General features: G+C 46.3%; 1 protein-coding gene across 1 annotated transcript in view; it reads left to right on the plus strand.

Moving 5' to 3' along the window:
• The window catches only part of LOC117353577 (serine/threonine-protein phosphatase 6 regulatory ankyrin repeat subunit A-like), a 182252-nt gene that overhangs the window by 119025 nt on the left and 43146 nt on the right, over positions 1 to 20081 (plus strand). The window contains exons 15-19 of the mRNA XM_033929680.1: positions 6518 to 6634; positions 9947 to 10045; positions 12928 to 13128; positions 14416 to 14514; positions 16112 to 16318. Coding sequence (XP_033785571.1) covers positions 6518 to 6634; positions 9947 to 10045; positions 12928 to 13128; positions 14416 to 14514; positions 16112 to 16318 — 723 coding nt within the window. The remainder of the gene's footprint in view (positions 1 to 6517; positions 6635 to 9946; positions 10046 to 12927; positions 13129 to 14415; positions 14515 to 16111; positions 16319 to 20081) is intronic.

The raw sequence follows: 20081 nt of genomic DNA on the forward strand, positions 1-20081 counted from the left end.
AATTTTCCCCTCCACCCCCACCCCCACTTTTATCAAACTATGCTAGAGATTTTTAATGCTGGCCCGCAACGTAAATAGTCCAACGCTCGTAGAATTCCTATGAGCGTAGGAGCATTTACCACGCCAGCTTGTGCTAAAAAACCTCTAGCGCAGATTGATAAAAAGGCCCTTTAGGTGGACTACCTATATAGAATTTGCCAGATAGTCAATCCTCAGTAAGTTTTGAGTGGAGTAGAACGGGTAGAAGTGGATCGATTTCTCACTCCGTCTAAAATTCCAAAGACTAGGGGACACTCGATGAAGTTACAGGGAAATACTTTGAAAACCAATAGGAGGAATTTTTTTTCACTCAGAGAATAATTAAGCTCTGGAACGCATTGCCAGAGGATGTGGTAAGAGCTGGTTTTAAGAAGGGTTTGGACAAGTTCCTGGAGGAAAAGCCCATAGTCTATTATTGGGGGAAGCCACTGCTTGCCCTGGATCGGTAGCATGGAATGTTGCTACTCTTTGGGGTTCCGGAATCTTACTATTCTTTGAGATGCTGGAATATTTCTACTCCTTGGGTTTTGGCCAGGTACTAGGGACCTGGATTGGCAACTGGGCTACTGGGCTTGATGGACCATTGGTCTGACCCTGTAGGGCTATTCTTATGTTCTTAACAATACAATAGTAAGCTTGAAAATAAGACTAAGGCAGGGGTGTCCAATGTCGGTCCTCGAGGGCCGCAGTCCAGTCGGGTTTTCAGGATTTCCCCAATGAATATGCATTGAAAGCAGTGCATGCAAATAGATCTCATGCATATTCATTGAGGAAATCCTGAAAACCCGACTGGACTGAGGCTCTCGAGGACCGACATTGGACACCCCTGGACTAAGGCCTCCTTTTATGAAACTGCGATAGCAGTTTCTAGCTGCGGGGAGTCACACTGTATGTCCAGCGCTGCTCCCGACACTCATAGAGTTCCTATGAGCGTCGGGAGCAGCGCGGGATATTCAGCATGGCTCTCTGTACTAGAAACTGCTATCGCAGTTTCATAAAAGAGGGGGGTAAATCTCTCTTCTATTAGAGCGGCAGCCTTTCTACGGAATAAGTAACTTGGTTGAGGGTGTTCCAACTACCCTGTTTATTCTGTACTTGATCTGTGAATAAATAGACATTTTCAGCCTCTTGGTTGCTCCTCTCGCCCCATTTTGCAGGAACTGAGCTCACCACTTAAGTCCATATATCTCCCTTCTCCGTGTTTATTTTACAGAACTGCGCTCTGTAAACACAGAGCAGGCATTGACTCCAACAAAGGTTACAATACATAAAAATCCTTTGCCAGATGTCGGGCATGCGGGAGAAAAGCATTGTCTCGAAAGTGATTTAAAATACTGGGAATGCAGAGGGTAAGAATTTCACTGCAGATGCCGGCAATCACTGATACTTACAACAACAAAGGACAGATCAAAGCAGTGCTCGGATGTTACTGGAAAGCGCACCCGGCAAAAAGAACACATCCACAGAGCAGTCTTGGGCCACGCATGATTAAGTCTCATTATAGTCCCATTGCATTCAGAATACTGGACCTATCTCTGGTACTTAGGGCTCCTTTTACAATGCCACGTGTGCTAGACTCTAACGCTTCCATAGAGCTTGCGTTAGAATTTTTCATTTAGCGTGGAGTTTTCACGCACTAAAAACGCTAGCGCACTTTAGTAAAAAGAGCCCTTAGTATACTGGACAATTGTAACTCCATTCTTTTGGCAGGTCTTCGGTCAAATTTGTATAGATTGTACAAAATCCAGAATGCGGCTGTGCGTCTAATTTTTGATCTGAAGAAATCTGATCGTGTTACTCCGTACTACAGACAACTCCACTGGTTGCCTTGTGAGGCCAGGGTTTGGTTTAAATTTGGGACGCTCTGTTATAAAGCCATACATGGTCAGGCACATGGCTATTTACTAGAACAATTTACATTTTTTAAGGCGGTTCGTTCACTAGGGATAACTTCATTGTTTGCGCTCCCTCCGGTACGAGGATGTCTTTACAAGAAATTTTTGTGCATCGAACAATTGCATATCAGGCATTGGGATTCAGAACTGCGTCTTTTGTTTGCTTCTTCGATTTCATATATGCATTTCCGGAAGCTGTTGAAGACACCTCTTTCTGTAAAATTCTTAGGAAAGTAAGGACGGTGATATTTCTCTTGTATTTCACTGTGATGTACAGTCTCTTGATGATGTAAACCGCATCGATCTGGAAGGTATTGCGGTCTAGAAATGTATTTTAATGTAATGCAAAGAAAAACAAGTTACAATATACTTGTAAGAAGGTCATAAGATCCGCTTATTAGCAGTTTCATTGGACTAAGGCTACCAGACGTCAGGATATACCCGGACATGTCCTCTTTTCAGAGGGCGTGTCTGGGCGTCCGGACGGCTTTTCATAACCCGGCACTTTGTCCGGGTTTTGAAAAGCAGATCGCTCCGGGAAGTCATCGCCTCACGTTCGTGCATGCGCGGATGCCCACCTGACTGATGAGAACAGGCTGAGGGCCGAGGCTGGGGTGTGGCGTGGGCGTAATGGGGCAGGGATGGGTGGAACTTGGCAGGCCTGCAGTGAGTAATGGTGGTCGGAGTGTTATGATGACACTATATCAGAGGTGGGTAGCCTTTATACACAGAGGGCTGTATGAATAGCAGTACAGTCCCTAGCAGGCCACACAAAGAAAATTAACAAATGTGCCAAATAATTCACCGCCAGCAAAACTCAATGCGATGACTCAATGAAGACAAATGATTACAAGAAGCGTCTCTTACCATATATTTTTCTCTTTGCAAACAGTTGCTAACACTGTCAAGTGAGTCTTGCCCTGCTGTTGTATCCTTCAACGGTTTCACTGGCAACAAAACTCTGGTTAATGATGTTTGAGTGGGCCGTTTTCTGTGTACACTTCCCGTGGTTTCGCAGCCACATAGAATTCAATAGTGGGCCTCATGTGGCCTGTGGGCCACAGGTTGTGCACCCCTATCTGAAGTGCTAAACCCTTGTGAAGAAGGTTCTGCACCTTCTATCTCAGGGGTGCCCACACTTTTTTGGCTTGCAAGCTACTTTTAAAATGACCAAGTCAAAATGATCTACCAACAATAAAATTTAAAAGAAACACAAAGCACACTGTAGTCCAGGGGTGTCCAACCTTTTGGCTTCCCTGGGCCGCATTGGCCGAAAAAAAATGTTTCTGGGGCTGCACAAACGTGCAAACACTACAGAGGAGGGAGCCGGCAAGACGGTAAACACCCGGGGGCAGCAGAGGAAAACACTGCATCGCCCTCGACCGGGGCCGCACAAAATAGTTCACGGGGCCGCATGCGGCCCTTGGGCCATAGGTTGGACACCCCTGCTGTACGCAGAGAAAATGTTAATTATCATTTATATTCCGCGGGTTTTCAAAGAGGTCAAGGCAGATGACTTTATGCAATGTCACCTCAGGAACAACTATACAAAAATAGACAAATATACCCTCTCCCTTTTTACTAAACCGCAATAGCAGTTTATAGCACAGGGAGCTATGCTGAATGCCCCCCGCTGCTCTCGATGCTCTTTGGCTCCCTGCGCTAAAAACTGCTATTACAGTTTAGTAAAAAGGGGGCCATAGTGCAAAATATAGACAGCAGATATAAATTCTCAAAAAGTGCACATTTTGATCACTAAATTGAAAATAAAATCATTTTTCCTACCTTTGTTGTCTGGTGATTTCATGAGTCTCTGGTTGCACTTTATTCTTTTGACTATGCATCCAATATTTCTTCCCTTCTTTCAGCCTGCTGTATGCTTCCAGACCTTATTCCCTCTGCCAACTTTTTCTTCCTCTCTCCCTGCTCCCCTCCCCTTTTTTTCTTTCTTTCTGTCTGTCTTTCTCTCTCCATGCCCCCTTTCTTTCTGTCTTTCTGTCTTCCTGTCCTCCCTTTCTTCCTTTCTTTTTCCCTTCTTTCTTTTTGTCTCCCTGCTTGCTCCCAAGCCACTGCCGCCGTCATCGGGGGAACAAGCCTCCAAACCACCACCACCGCCATTGGGTAACAGGCCTCCAAACTACCACCGCCCCAAGCTCTCCCTGCTTCCCCACACAGAAGCGTTGGGCCGACCAGATTTCCTCTCCCCAACATCATTTCTGAAGTCGGAGAGGAAGTTCCGGGCCAGCCAGGCAGCAATTGGCTGGCCCAGACCTTCCTCTCCGACGTCAGAATCGACGTTGGGTGGGGGAAGTTGGTCGGCTCGGCGCTTCTGAGTCGGGAAGCAAGTAGAACGTGAAGGCAACGTGATCGACTCGCGTTGCCTTCGCGATCTACCGGTCGATCACGATCGACCATTTGGGCACCCCTGTTCTATCTACTCATTTTATGAAGAGCCAGGTCTCAAGGGGAATACCTGGACCTTTACAAGGGTGGGTCCCTAGGTCAGGAGGACCTGGAGCTAGCGAGAGGGGATCATAAGATATCTGTTGAATTTTAGGAAAAGCTCTATGATGCTGTAGTGTAAAAGGAGGCCATATTGATTTAATGAGTCTACAAGAAAGAAGATCAGCCGGAGAAGGGAAGGAAAAGGGATCTGGATTTAGCTCACACCTTTTCTCTGGTAGCTCAAGGCAAGTTACGTTCAGGCACAGTAGATAGCATCCTGCACCCCGAGGGCCTATAATCTAAAGCAATGCTAGTCATGAAAGGTGTAATTTTATGCATCATATGTACTGTACTTAGGCCCTTAGGTACATATGATGCATCTGTTTTGCAAAGGCATCATATGTTTATTGTTTAATCTTCAAAGACTTCACCGGATCCAGAACACTGCGGCTAGGTTGATCTTTGCAAAAAGCAAATTCGATCATGTTTCCCCGCTTCTGTCCAAACTTCACTGTGTGTGCAATTTAAATAGCAAGCCAATTAGCGCCGATAGTTGGGCAATTATTGTCATTCATTAGGAACAATTAGGATTTGTGCCTAGATCTTGCTAAGCGTCATGCTATAAAGATATGAGCTCAAATCTTGTACCATAACTGAAAAGCGTGCATGGCCATAGAAGGGGTACGGGTGAGGGGGGAAAATTTTTTTGTCGTATTCTTTGATCGATTGTAAGTGCTCTCTATGGACGTTAATTGTATGTATATATTTAATGCACTGTTCTCAAATTGAAAATTAATAAAGATTTATATTAAAAAAAAAAAAAAAAAAAATCCAGCTGGCAAAATATACAGTAAATAATCTATATCGTGATGATGGACAACTGCAGTGGATGGTCCAAAGTTTGTTCCAACAGGTGTAACAGATCAGCTGGCAATAAGCACAGCAATGGTCCGTGCCGGTACAATCAACGGTCGCAATGAGCAGTCACAGCAAATCCAATGTCCCAAGCCAGTTCAGCAAATTATGCAGCAGTAGAATGGACCGAAAAAGAAGACCCTACATGGTCCGTGTTTCGGCTAATGTAATAGCCTTCATCAGGGGTCCTATGAAAACGTATGCGGGAGTCAGTAACCATGAAAGATCACATAGACTCCTTAATCAAAAGAGGGTTTTTCACTCTCTGGAAACTTAAGGCCATTAAGGCGTACTTCCACACTTCAGCTTTCAGAATTCTAGTACAATCCCTAATACTAAACCTCCTGGACTATTGCAACATCACCCATCTGACAATCCCCCAGAAGCAAATGCAAAGACTACAACTGATACAAAATGCAGCAGTCAGGATGATCTTCGGGCTGAAGAAGTCCGATCACATAACCCCTTCCTACCGACTCCTACACTGGCTGCCGATGGAGGCGCGCACGAAATTCAAGCTAGGATGTCTCTGCTTCAAGGTACTAAATTGTCTAGCCCCAAAATACATTACAGACCTCTTCTCATTCCCAACCAACAGACATGAAAGAAAAACACACATGAAATGTATCTCCCAACCGGCTACAGGGTGCAAATATAAGAGACACCATCAACAACTGCTATCATATCAAGCTGCCATATGGGGTAAAGACCTAGAAAAACTAATTGCGCACACAAACAACTATGAAGAATTCAGGAAACACCTAAAAACTTACCTATTCCTGAAATACCTAGGTAACGAACCGGAACATCAACCCCCCTCGTAACATCACCACATACCTGAACTTGCAAACTGTTAACCCCAACCCCTCAATCACTAAATATGAACACTCTATGAACTTACGGAATATTTCTACTTCTGTGTAAACAACTTGGCACTTCCTGGCCTTGCAACACACAAACTAACGTTAACAATACTAATGTTATCAGATGTACACTGCTATACTCTTTTAGTCGTTGTACGAGATATACACTGCTATACTCTCTAATTCGCTGTATGTAAAACTTCTCTTGATTGTATTTACAGTTTCTTTTATTGTAAACCGCCTAGAAGTCGCAAGATTACTGGCGGTATATAAGAATAAAGTTATTATTATTATTATTATAAATAATAGTGATGTGAGAGAGTTAGTCTTTAAATTTCACCCTAGCTATTTGTATTGCAGATGTGCGAGACCCCTCTGCATTACTGTGCCAGGGTGGGCAATGCAGATGCTCTTCTAGAGGTCCTGAGACACATCAGCTCCAACAGAATGCAGCAAGCCATCAACAATCGAGCCAAGGTATACCCTGTCCTGCGCTGGCGTTTGGCATTCTCTTGTCTTTAAATTCAGGACTTAAGGGTAGGGTTGCCAGACGTCTGGGAAAACCCGGATATGTCCATGTCCTCTTTATAGAGGACCGTCCAGGTGCCCGGACAGACTTTCCAAAACCCGACAGTTTGTCCGGGTTTTGGAAAGCCCCAGCGAGCTCCGGCCGCATCTGGAGGGATTCTGAGCATGCCTGGATGATGTCGCACACATCCATGCATGCTTCAGGCCCTCCCGACACGGTCCAGAGGTTGGGGAAGAAGAGATGAGGCTTTCTGGGGGCGGGGATGGGGGGCTGGGTAGCCCTACTTAAAGGCATCTTTAAAACGTCACTTGCATTATATCATAACGTGATCTTGTGTCCGTTATTGGTTTCTCTAAGATCCCCCTTTCCTGGAACACTCTGACACTTGGCAACCCATAGATGTAACAGAAAAAGCATCATAGTCTGTGTGGGATCCAGGTCTTGCACATTTATATGCTATAAGAACCTATAGTAATAATGTTTAGTGAAGATGTACGTTTATTGTAATTAATGGATGAATTCTACCATAAACACATTCCCCGGGGATGAGCCCAATAAGATGTCGTGAGAGTATATATTTTCTTTCTCAAGGGACCCTCGGCCACAAGAGGGCACCCGCTCAAACTCAGGGGCGGAAAATTTCATGGCGACACCAGAAAGTATTTCTTCACAGAGAGAGTGGTTGATCATTGGAACAAGCTTCCAGTGCAGGTGATCGAGGCAGACAGCGTGCCAGACTTTAAGAATAAATGGGATACCCATGTGGGATCCCTACGAGGGTCAAGATCAGGAAATTGGGTCATTAGGGCATAGACAGGGGGTGGGTAAGCAGAGTGGGCAGACTTGACGGGCTGTAGCCCTTTTCTGCCGTCATCTTCTATGTTTCTATGTTTCTATGATGGGTCATTTGGCCTTTATCTGCCATCATGTTTCTATGTTTCTATAATCAGAAAGTTCTATGACATCACAATGCAGGTGTAAAGAGCCTTAGCCTATAGGAAGAGGAGATGCAAATGTTAAGAGCCTTAGCCAATAGGGAGAGGAGGAGAGAGTGGCTGCTGCAGACACCAGAAAGTATTTCTTCACAGAGAGAGTGGTTGATCATTGGAACAAGCTTCCAGTGCAGGTGATCGAGACAGACAGCGTGCCAGACTTTAAGAAGAAATGGGATACCCATGTGGGATCCCTACGAGGGTCAAGATAAGGAAATTGGGTCATTAGGGCATAGACAGGGGGGTGGGTAAGCAGAGTGGGCAGACTTGATGGGCTGTAGCCCTTTTCTGCCGTCATCTTCTATGTTTCTATGAGAGTAGTTCCTGGTCTCATTATCCTCCAAGCTTTTCTGTAGTTTTGTAATGAACAATTTAACAATTTAAAAGTTGAGCTCAAAACATACTTCAAAGTGTCTCCAACCCCTGTTGAAGATGCAAGAGATTCCTCCATTGCAGGGGTAAGGAACTCCGGTCCTCGAGAACCGTATTCCAGTCGGGTTTTCAGGATTTCCCCAATGAATATGCATGAGATATATTTGCATGCATTGCTTTCAATGCATATTCATTGGGGAAATCCTGAAAACCCGACTGGAATATGGCTCTCGAGGACCTAGTTCCCTAACTCTGCTCCATTGCCATGTTCTGGGGAGGGGGGGGGGGGGAGATGTTGGAGCTTTAAGTTTGGAAGAGGAACAAACAAGAGAGCACATGAGGAGTGGTCTAGTGGTTAGCGCACCTGTCTTGGCACCCTGAGGTTGTGAGTTCAATTCCCACTACAGCTCCTGATGACTCTGGGCAAGTCACTTAACACTTCATTGCTCCAGGTACAAAATAAGCACCTGTCTAAAATATGTAAACCAAACATAAAAAGTAGTATACAAAGCCTGTCCATCCCATCTTTCAGCCCTGAGGTCCACATTCCCTCTTTGCTACTCCTTGATGTGCTGTAACCTGCTCTGGATTCTCTGGAGTTTTCCAAGGTGGACAGGGGCACAGCTGGCAAGAGAGGGAAATGAAGCCTGGAATGCAAGAGCAGTTGGTCTCTGTTGGGTCAGCGCCCCCTGTAGGAGTTGTTGGATGGGACTCTGTCTGGGGTAGTTTCTGTGTAAGTTTTGCCTTTGGAAGGGGTGAGGATTGTTTCTGGGCGCGAAGTGGAAAAGTCATTGCCTATATCGATCTAGACATCAAAAGAAGGGTCTCGAAAACATCATGCCCATCATTCATCAAAACTCAGTACAGAAACACGGGACAAATAGATGGTTAATAAAAAAAACTATCTACTGAAGAAAATTCAACTCGCATAATTTTCAAACATTATCCATGAATCATTGTTTGCGTAATCAAAACCTCACTAGATATAATGAATTCTACAAGGTGGGTATCTCATAAGGCTTATAATACTCAGATCATGTTATTTCAGATCCCCATCCTGGGACCATAGCTTTAATCATATATACACACCACCTGTCCTCATACATTAGTCTTATGATATACCCACAATAGTGAAAGATAAGAACATAAGAATAGCCTTTCTGGGTCAGACCAATGGTCCATCAAGCCAGTAGCCCATTCACACGGTGGCCAATCCAGGTCCTGGCCAAAACCGAAGGTGTAGCAATATTCCATGCTACCAATTCAGGGCAAGCAGTGGCTTTCCCCCATGTCTTTCTCAATAACAGACTATGGACTTTTCCTCCAGGAACTTGTCCAAACCTTTCTAAAAACCAGCTACGCTATCCACTCTTACCACATCCTCTGGCATTGCGTTCCAGAGCTTAACTATTCTCTGAGTGAAAAAATATTTCCTCCTATTGGTTTTAAAAGTATTTCCCTGTAACTTCATTGAGTGTCCCCTAGTCTTTGTAATTTTTGACGGAGCAAAAAATCGATCCATGTACCTGTTCCACTCCACTCAGGATTTTGTAGACTTCAATCATATCTCCCCTCAGCCGTTACTTTTCCAAGCTGAAGAATCCTAACCGTTTTAGTCTTTCCTCATAAGAGAGGAGTTCCATCCCCTTTGCCATCTTGGTCGCTCTTCTTTGAACCTTGAGACTAGTAAGAGTTCAGCTAATTATGGGTCTTATTCACATAACATTTTGCCTGCAGGTAAAAAGAAAAAGTTCTCTTGAATTTCATCAAATCCATCTATTTGGTATTCTTTTCATAAATCAGAAATTTCTAACCCTATTTCTAACCCTATATGAAATACTCGGACATAGCTACAAATGAGGAAATTGATTGGCCTATCTCTCCCTTTCCTTCTAGAATGGTTGGTCTCCACTCTTGGTGGCAGCAGAAAGAGGACACACTGAAATCGTAAAGATTTTGCTGCAGAACCACGCTCGCATTGATGTATTTGATGAGGTAGATATGTGATTTCCTCATGCCTCTTGTAGAGACTTCCTGAAATTTGGCCCTACATCAGTCAGAGAGAAGGCTTCCGACGCAGCCGCGGATCGTGCGAGGAGCGGACGCCCGTGGCTTTCAGCAGTGGAGCCGGCCAGACATGCTGGGCAGGGAATGGGGGAGGGTAGACATGCTGGGTAGGGAAGGGGGGGAGGGTAGAAATGCTGCATAGGGAAGGGGGAAGGGTAGAAATGCTGCACAGGGAAGGGGGAGGGTAGAAATACTGCACAGGCAAGGGGGGGAGACATGCTGCTGCTGCTTCACAGGGAAGGGAGAAGGGTAGAAATACTGCACAGGCAAGGGGGGGAGACATGCTGCTGCTGCAGCAGCACCCAATTGGGGAGAGAGAGGGAAGGAGGGAGAAGGGAGAGGAACCAGAGATGCCAGCTCCATGGGAGGGAGGGAAATGAAAAGGGAAAGGAGATACCAGACCATGGAGGGGGAGAAAGAGATGCCATGGCATGAGGGAAGGGAAGGAGATAGAGATACCACACCATGGTGTGGAGTGGGAAGGAAGGAAAGGAGAAGAGAAAGAGAGAGCTACCAAAGCATAGGGGAGGATTGGAGACAGAAAAATGGAGAGGGGTGAAGCTGAAATGAATCATGTGCAAAGGAGAGAAGGTATCCCAGATATACAGTTTATTGAAGGGACATAGAAAGAGGGAAGATGCCATATGGAAGAGAGAGAGGGTGGATAGTAGATGGAAGAGACAGAGATGGCAGAAGATGGAATAGTAGGTGGATAGTAGATGGAAGTAGATAGAAGATGGATAGTAGATGGAAGTGGTAGAAAGAGAGGGCAGAAGCTGGGTGGAAGGGCCATAGAGAGGGCAAATGTTGCATGGAAGGGAGAGAGGACAAATGCTGTATAGAAAGAAGAGAGCAAAGAAGATGATTAAAGCAGAAACGACAAAAGGTAGAAATATTTTTATGTTGCTTTACTTAGAATCAAGTAGTATTTTAACTATATTGATAAAAGTTTATAAAAAGGAAATGGAAATAAGGCAATTTTTTGGACTAAACCCCTTTCTTCAGGCCAGGATACCATAACAGCAGTATACTGTACTGCTCTGAAAAAAGATTTGGCCTCTGAAAGCTAATTGAAAAATGGATTAGTCCAATAAAATGGTATTTCTTATTTCTCATTATTTGTTTTATTTTTATCTGCTAATTTGTAAAGTGGTGATTGTTATGTATCAGTTTTTTAAAATTTACATCTACTGCCTTTATATTTTGCACAGTATTAGGGGACATGTGTCACTGTTTTTGTGGTGTTGCATTGTATGCAGAGTCTGGTTTCTTGGCGGTTCAGTTTAACTTTTGTCTACATATTTCTATTTTTAGTTTGTGATTATTCCATATTGGGCGAGGGTGTATCTCTGTTCTGTGTGTATGAAAAGAACATAGTTTTCAGTTGGCATTGACTACAGGATCAATTGACTGTGCGGGATCTGGCTTGTTTAGTTTTACAATGTATGTGTTGGTGTTCTAGTGCTCACTGCAGTGTTTAAGATGCTGCCTTTTCCTAGGTACACTCTTGTTGTTGTATATGTGGATTGTTACTAAAAATCATATTTTTCATATAGATGGGAGGGGGGTGTCAAAAAATGATGGGCCCCGGGTGTCACATATGCTAGGTACGCCACTGAACCTATTCTTACAAACAATATCATATGGGACTATGCAGGGTTAGAAGAATAAGAAAATCAAGTCGCAGAGGGCTAGATTTAATAAATGGCACTCGAAGTTAGATGCAAGGATGATCCACGTTAAGCTAGTATTCTACGTCGGTCCTCGAGGGCCGCAATCCAGTCGGGTTTTCAGGATTTCCCCAATGGATTTGCACGCATGGAGGGGGGAGAGAGTCCGGGTTTTGAAAAGCTGTTGAGATCGGGGCCAAGTCTGGGGTGCATGGGCGCTTGCGTGCGACATCATTGCGTCGCAACTGCAGATGCACTCCAGACTTGGCCCAAAGAGACGAGGTTTTCGTGGGGCTGGGATTGGGGGGGCAGAGTGGGCCCGTGAACAGGACGGGGAGGGGCCACGTGCCCTTTTTTTCCAGATGCAAAATCTGGTAACCCTAGGTATGGCTAGAGTTAGGTGCTAGTTGGTGTCTACCATCGGTAACAGTGGGGGGGGGGTGGACCGCCCCGGGCGCCGGCACCAATACTCCTCTCTGTCTCCCCACTTCCATGCGTGCACCCCTTCCCTTCCCCCGTACCTCTTTAACGTTCCTGGCATGAGCATCAACCTTAACCTGCTGCTCGCGCCAGCGTCGGCTTTTTCTCTGATGTCACTTCCTGGACCCGCACCTAGGAAGTGATGTCACAAGAAGAGCCAACACTGGCGTGAGCAGCAGGTTAGGGTTGATGCTCATGCCAGGAACGTTAAAGAGGTACGGGGGAAGGGAAGATGCATGCACACAAGGCAGGACGGGACAGGGAAGAAGAGGATGGGGGTGGGGTGGAGAAGAGGGGAGGGGTTTCCACCACCCCAGGTGCCTCTTACCCTCGCTACGCCATTGATAGGCGCTGTTATTTTAGGGCAAGAAAACCCTGGCCTAATATACCGGCACCTAAGTTGTAGATGCCCCGCCGGAGCCTAACTTGGTTTCGGCGCTGCTAGGCGGGATCCTAATTTTTAATGACATGCAGTAGATGCCATTTTCAATGGCGCCTACTGAGTCAGGCCCCCTAGAGATTAATGCTCCAAAAACATGCTCCAATGCTCCAAAAAAATCCTCCAAAAACATGCAAGAGAGAAAAAAGAAATGCCAGCATTGATCTCCCTTTGCTGCCTTTCACCTGTAAACTATTTGGTTATTCTTTCGCATGGCACAGCAGGGGAAAGCCGCTCTGCACTTGGCCGCCGAGAACGGTCGAGACCAGATTGTGGACGTCCTCCTGTGGCACAAGGCGTTTGTTAACGCCAAAACCAAGCTCGGCCTGACGCCTCTGCACCTCAGTGCCCAGAACGGCTTCAACCGCTTGGTCAGACGGCTTGTGGAGACTCACCTGGCAAGTATCGAGGCCGTATCCTTGGTAAGTGTTAGCAGCTGGAAGGTTGGGAAGGGGAGGAGCCTAAGCCTCCTAGCCGTAAACAGCCTGATAGTCAACCTGTGCTAGTCAGCGGTGTTGGAGCTGCTGATGGCTGAATAAGCTGCTTGCGTGATGTCATCCCGCCAATGTCCGCACGTACGTGAAGGCCCTCCAGAGCCACCAGTAGGGGGTGCTGGAGCAGGAGAGGCCCCGGTGAGAAGAAGCGCAGGTGTCGGCTGACACCTACAGGACGTGACACCTGCCACGAGAGGCGCATCCTGTAGGCAGTTGGCTGGCACCGGCGCCTCTCCTCCTCAAGTTTCAAGTTTATTAGGTGTTTATATACCACCTATCAAGGTTTATCTAAGTGGTTTAACAATCAGGTACTCAAGTATTTCCCCTGTCCGTCCCGGTGGGCTCACAATCTATCTAACGTACCTGGGGCAACGGTGGACTGAGTGACTTGCCCAGGGTCACAAGGAGCAGCGCGGGGTTTGAACCCCCTAATCCCACTGCGCCACACACTCCTCACCAGCATCTCACGGCACCGCCGAAATCTCGCCGCGGCACACTAGTGCATCTGCGCGTGTGCCACTGAGCACACCGGCCCATAGAATCAGGCTCAAAATGTGTATCCGTGTATCTATGTACCTTTAGCCGGTTTTGAAAAAGACACTCTCTGGGTAGTCTTTTCTTTGAAAATTGCCTGGCGTGCGGTGACCAGATCTTCCCAAAGGAAAATCCGAACCCTCGGTTTCCGCCATTCCCCTTTTGTCGCATGTCTCGTCAGTAATACCTTGTAGTTTGTTTGGTTTTTCCCCTGTTTTTACTTAAATTTAAAATTTTATACAATGTAAACCGCTTTGGTAATTAAAGCGGTTTATCAAGCCCTAATAAACTTGAAACTTGGAGGAAAAGCATGCTCTCCCCACTATTCCACCAGGGAGTTTTATTCCAAGGAGGGGGGAGGGGGTGCTAGTTTTTGCAGGCCGGTCCCTTAAAATACTTCCCTAGGATATAATATTCTTTCTGGGAATAAGGCTGGCTTGCAAATATTCACTCAAGCCACATTATTCTTGTTGCATACTAATAAGCTGTTTTGCGTATATTTGCCTGTAACACAGCTCACTATTTTGGGGTTCTATGTTGTGCTGGATATGATAAATACCAAAAATGAGTGAATTATGCCTCATAACACGTTATTTGCCCTTTAACGATGTATATAGAGTGGGTTGTGTCTTTTGGAAAGAGATGCACCAGTAAAGGTTGCTTTTCTTCCTTTGCTCCTAGGCCAAGCAGACCCCACTTCACTTGGCAGCACTGAACGGCCAACTGGATGTGTGCAACAGCCTGCTGATCCTGAAGGCGGATGCGGACGCCACAGACATTGTGAGTGCCAGACGAAGAGCGTCGCTCTCCAAAGACACCCTCCTCCTCAGTAGCGTAGGATTTAAAGCCCGCTTTGTTACTTAATTGAAGCTTTTGTTTGTACTTACCCTTTTGTGACTCTTTTGTATAGTTTGTTATTCAGATTTTGTTAATTTGTGTTTCGAAGGAGGGCCCAGGGGTGGGTATGGTGGGGAGGGGGGGTTGGGTGGGGATTTGGGGGGGGGGGGGTTCTTTTGGGGAATATTTCAAAATTTTGAGCAGGTTCTGTACTTTGTGTTGCTCTGTTGTGTTCTTGATTGCTCAATAAAATATATTTGACCATAAAGCCCGCTTTGTATTTCTAAATTGCTTGAATTTGATTTGTGTTGCATGCAGATGTGAGTTGATTGGCTTACCTACTTTGGAATCAATCTCTTGTTGTTTGATCGATGAATTTTGCCTTGATTTGACTTATTGATATTTTATTTGGGGGGGACGATTATGATGTTGTCCAGACTTGTCTATGTTATATGTGGAAATCGTAGGGAAATAAGATTTTATGTATGTGATATGGAAACTGCGTAGTTGGATGCGGTATATAAATTTTTAAATTAATTAATTAAATTAATTCTGAACCTGAAAAAAATGGCTGAGGTAATATTCAAATCTCACATTTCAATTGTTTACCTCTATAAGTTAATCAGGTAACCCCAGTGGCGTAGCGAAGCTGAGAGGTACCTGGGGTGGTGGTGCCCCTCCCCCCCTCATCTCCATCCCCCCACGCTCCTTCCCCAATCCCCCCTGCTGCATGCGCACCCCCTTCCCTTCCCCCCTACCTCTAGTTGCTCACCGCTGCGAGCTTCAAGAACTTCAACGTACCGTCTCTCCCGCCGACGTCGCTTCCTGTGCGCAGCGCCGAGACGTGATGTCAGCAGGAGAGAAGATGCAGTCATTAGGCGCACGTTAAAGTTGTTGCTCACAGCAGTGAACAACTAGAGGTACAGGGAAGGGAAGGGTTTGGACAAGTTTCTGGAGGAAAAGTCCATAGTCTGTTATTGAGACAGCCACTGCTTGCCCAGGATCGGTAGCATGGAATGTTGCTACTCTCAGGGATTCCAGAATCTTGCTATTCTTTGAGATTCTGTATGGAATGTTGCTACTCTTCGGGATTCTAGAATCTTGTTACTCTCTGGGATTCCGGAATCTTGCTACTCCTTGGGATTCTGTATGGAATGTTGCTACTCTTCGGGATTCTAGAATCTTGTTACTCTCTGGGGTTCCGGAATCTTGCTACTCCTTGGGATTCTGTATGGAATGTTGCTACTCTTTGGGTTTGGGCCAGGTACTAGGGACCTGGATTGGTCACTGTGAGAATGGGCTACTGGCTTGATGGACCATTGGTTTGACCCAGTAATGCTATTCTTATGTTCTTAAGGGGGCGTGTGGGTGACAAGGAGAGGAGTGGGAGGAGACGAGGCAGAGAGGAGGAGGGGTGTCCTCCCCCGCACCCTCCTTACTACACCACTGGGCAACCCCTTTGACTAGCCACTTTATACAATAAGCGATGGATTCCAAAATATATACCGTACCCATATACATTTATATATTTTTTTCCTAGCAAGGACAGACTCCTTTGCACCTCGCGGCAGAGAATGACCATTCCGACGTGGTTAAACTCTTCCTGAAGCACAAACCTGAGCTGGTGACCTCAGCCAACGTGGAAGGCTTTACCTGCGCACACATAGCTGCTACCAAGGGCAGTGTAGCCGTGATCAAGGAATTCCTGAAGTTCAACAAAGCCAGTGTGACAAATCCGCGCAACAAGGTAAGAGCGCCATGTTCTCGCTGTTTGTAATATAGCAACGTGACGGCAGAGAAAGGCCAAAACAGCCCATCCAATCTGCCCATTTGCAGTTTCCACTTTAGGCTAAGGGGCTCATAATCGAAAGGTAAATACGTCTAAAAGCCCGTCCAAGTCGGCACTTGGACAACCTAAAAGACAGGTCGTCATAATCTAGATGGCATCCATTGTTCTTAGTTTATAACATTTTATTGAAGGAATCAAATAAATATACAATAATATAATACAAAGAGATATTCATTACAATTAGATTCACAATAATAATATTCCATACATATTTCTATCAATCCTCCAAAATAAATTTCCATATGACCTAATCCATTCATTTCTACACCCCCCCTGATCCCCTCCCCTTCCCCTTCCCCCTCATTCTAAATGTTCAAACATTTTATTAATGGAATAGAGTAAAAATACATATAAATCATACAGAAAGAGATTCTGTACAAATAATAAATAATTCACAAATGTTAAAATTCTAATCCATATATTATATAAAATTCATTCCTTCAAACATTTTATATAATCTATATATATAAAATCGGATGTATGTATGTATGTGCCGCGATCACGCAAAAACGGCTTGACCGATTTGAACGAAACTTGGTATGCATATCCCTCACTACCTGGGGTGATATGTTCTGGGGGTCTCGCGGCCCTTCTGCACACGTGGGCGGAGCTACAAACAGAAAATCAGATTTCACCCATTCATGTCAATGGAAAAAATGAAAAAAGCTGCCATTCTCACAGTAATTCACAAACGGCTTGACCGATTTGAACGAAACTTGGTATGCAGATCCCTCACTACCTGGGGTGATATGTTCTGGGGGTCTCGTGGCCCTTCTGCACACGTGGGCGGAGCTACAAACAGAAAATCAGATTTCACCCATTCATGTCAATGGAAAAAATGTAAAAAGCTGCCATTCTCACAGTAATTCACAAACGGCTTGACCGATTTGGACGAAACTTGGTATGCAGATCCCTCACTACCTGGGGTGATATGTTCTGGGGGTCTCGCGGCCCTTCTGCACACGTGGGCGGAGATACAAACAGAAAATCAGATTTCACCCATTCATGTCAATGGAAAAAATGTAAAAAGCTGCCATTCTCACAGTAATTCACAAACGGCTTGACCGATTTGGACGAAACTTGGTATGCAGATCCCTCACTACCTGGGGTGATATGTTCTGGGGGTCTCTCGGCCCACAACTCTATGTTGCTTGCTCAAGGGTGGGTTCACCCAAGAATTTATATGTTCTTGCTCCAGGAGGTGAAACTAAAATTGTTGTTTATAATCACGTTTTGCGTTAGTTGTATTGTATTCATTTTGTCAAATATTTCACATTATTATTTGTATATTGTACTTTTTATTAAGCTGTAAAAAAATACTTTCATTCACCACTATAAAGTATCTTTATTTGAATCCATTTACAATGTTATTGCTATAATTAAATACCCGTGCAACGCCGGGGCATCAGCTAGTATCCAATAAATTTAAAGAATCACATAATAAAGTAATCCCTTTATTTACATCCAACCTATCCGCTGCCTATCCTTTGTTCTTTCTATTTAAACAGGCAATACCATTGCTTGCAAGTGGGAGGGGGTTTTCCAACTCTCTGAAAGGATAGGCTACATTGCTCTCATTTATTTGTGTGGTGATAGTGCCCATGTAAACAGAGAGGAAAAATGGCACTAAGAATATAAGAATAGCCATACTGGGACAGACTGAAGGTCCATCAATCCCAGTATCCTGTTTCCAACAGTGGCCAACCCAGGTTCCAAGTACCTGGCAGAAACCTGAAGAGTAGCAGCATTCTTGAACTCTTATTGTGATGTCAGAATGCCTCATTCCACCAATGCCAAAGAGCAGTGATATCAAAATGACTTGATTGTCCTACAGTCGGCTCACATAAGAACATAAGAGCTGCTATATTGGGACAGACTGAAGGTCCAACAAGCCCAGTATCCAATCCAATCCAAGCCCCAAGTAGTAAAACAGATCCTATGATGCTTATCCTAGGAATAAATAATGGATTTCCCCTAGCCATCTCAATAATGGCGCCTAAAAAAAGCACCAAAATCACGCCTTTGGAGGCACATACCGGCACCTAATGCCGCTGTAGGCATGGCTAATTCTGGAAGTGGCGTTAGGAGCGATTCACTTCAAAGGTAGGCTCCAGGAATGGAAGCCTACAGTTCTGGCGCCTACCTTTGCCGAATGCGTGATTCTCTAAACGGCGCTGTCGCCTAATTTGACACACAATTGGTGGCCATTTTCAAGGTGGCTGCCGACCATGACGCCGTATAGAGAGTCCGGGTGTTAGTGCCAATCTTTTAAGGTGCCCGTTTTTTAGTGCAATTTCCAGAATCCAGCCCTCTGTGTATCTGAGAATGCATTCACTCGGTGTCACTACATATCACTGTATTCTCTGTGTCCTCTCCGCTCCCCCGCTCCTTCCCCAGCCAAAAACGAGCGCCCCTTCCCTCATACCTCTTTAATTTTCCTGGCGCGAGCAGCATCACGAACTTGCCGCCCGCATCAGTGTCGGCTCTCTCTGCTGTCACTTCTGGGTCCCGCGCCTAGGAACTGACGTCAAAGGGAGAGCAGACACGACGCAGGCAGAAAATTCGTAATACTGCTCACGCCAGGAAAATTAAAGAGATATGGGGAAGGAATGAGCCTGTGGCAGGGGGGGATCAGGAAGGAGTATGGGGGAAGCAGAGAAGAGGGTGGGGGAGGGACACCAAACATACCTGTTCTTGAAATACCTAGGTAACGAATCTGTACAAAAGACCCCATCACAATCCACCCCCCCCAAAATCTGATCTCGTAAACTGTTAACCACTACCGTATTTTCACGCATATAACGCGCGCGTTATATGTGTTTTTACCTACCGCGCATACCCCTCGCGCGTTATACGTGTGAGCGCGGTGTACAAAAGTTTTTGTACATAGTTCCCACCCCGCCCGACGCCCGATTCACCCCCCCCCCAGCAGGACCGCTCGCACCCCCACCCCGAACGACCGCTCGCACGCGCTCCCACCCGCACCCGCATCCACGATCGGAGCAAGAGGGAGCCCAAGCCCTCTTGCCCGGCCGACTCCCCAACTCCCCAACAATATCGGGCCAGGAGGGAGCCCAAACCCTCCTGGCCACGGCGACCCCCTACCCCCACCCCGCACTACATTACGGGCAGGAGGGATCCCAGGCCCTCCTGCCCTCGACGCAAACCCCCCTCCCTCCAACGACCGCCCCCCCAAGAACCTCCGACCGCCCCCCCAGCCGACCCGCGACCCCCCTGGCCGACCCCCACGACACCCCCACCCCCCTTCCCCATACCTTTGGTAGTTGGCCGGACAGACGGGAGCCAAACCCGCCTGTCCGGCAGGCAGCCAACGACGGAATGAGGCCGGATTGGCCCATCCGTCCCAAAGCTCCGCCTACTGGTGGGGCCTAAGGCGCGTGGGCCAATCAGAATAGGCCCTGGAGCCTTAGGTCCCACCTGGGGGCGCGGCCTGAGGCACATGGGCCCAACCCGACCATGTGCCTCAGGCCGTGCCCCCAGGTGGGACCTAAGGCCGGGGGGGGGGATGTATCGGACGTCGGGGGGGGGGGCATCAGGCTTTCAGGATGGGGACAGACCTTCAAGGGGGACAGGCAGACCTTCAAGGGGGGACAGGACTTTCAAGGAGAGTCGGGGTGGCCAGAGGAGAGTCGGGGCGGGC

Source organism: Geotrypetes seraphini, chromosome 2 (genome assembly GCF_902459505.1).
Source record: "Geotrypetes seraphini chromosome 2, aGeoSer1.1, whole genome shotgun sequence".
Classification (NCBI taxonomy): Eukaryota; Metazoa; Chordata; class Amphibia; order Gymnophiona; family Dermophiidae; genus Geotrypetes; species Geotrypetes seraphini.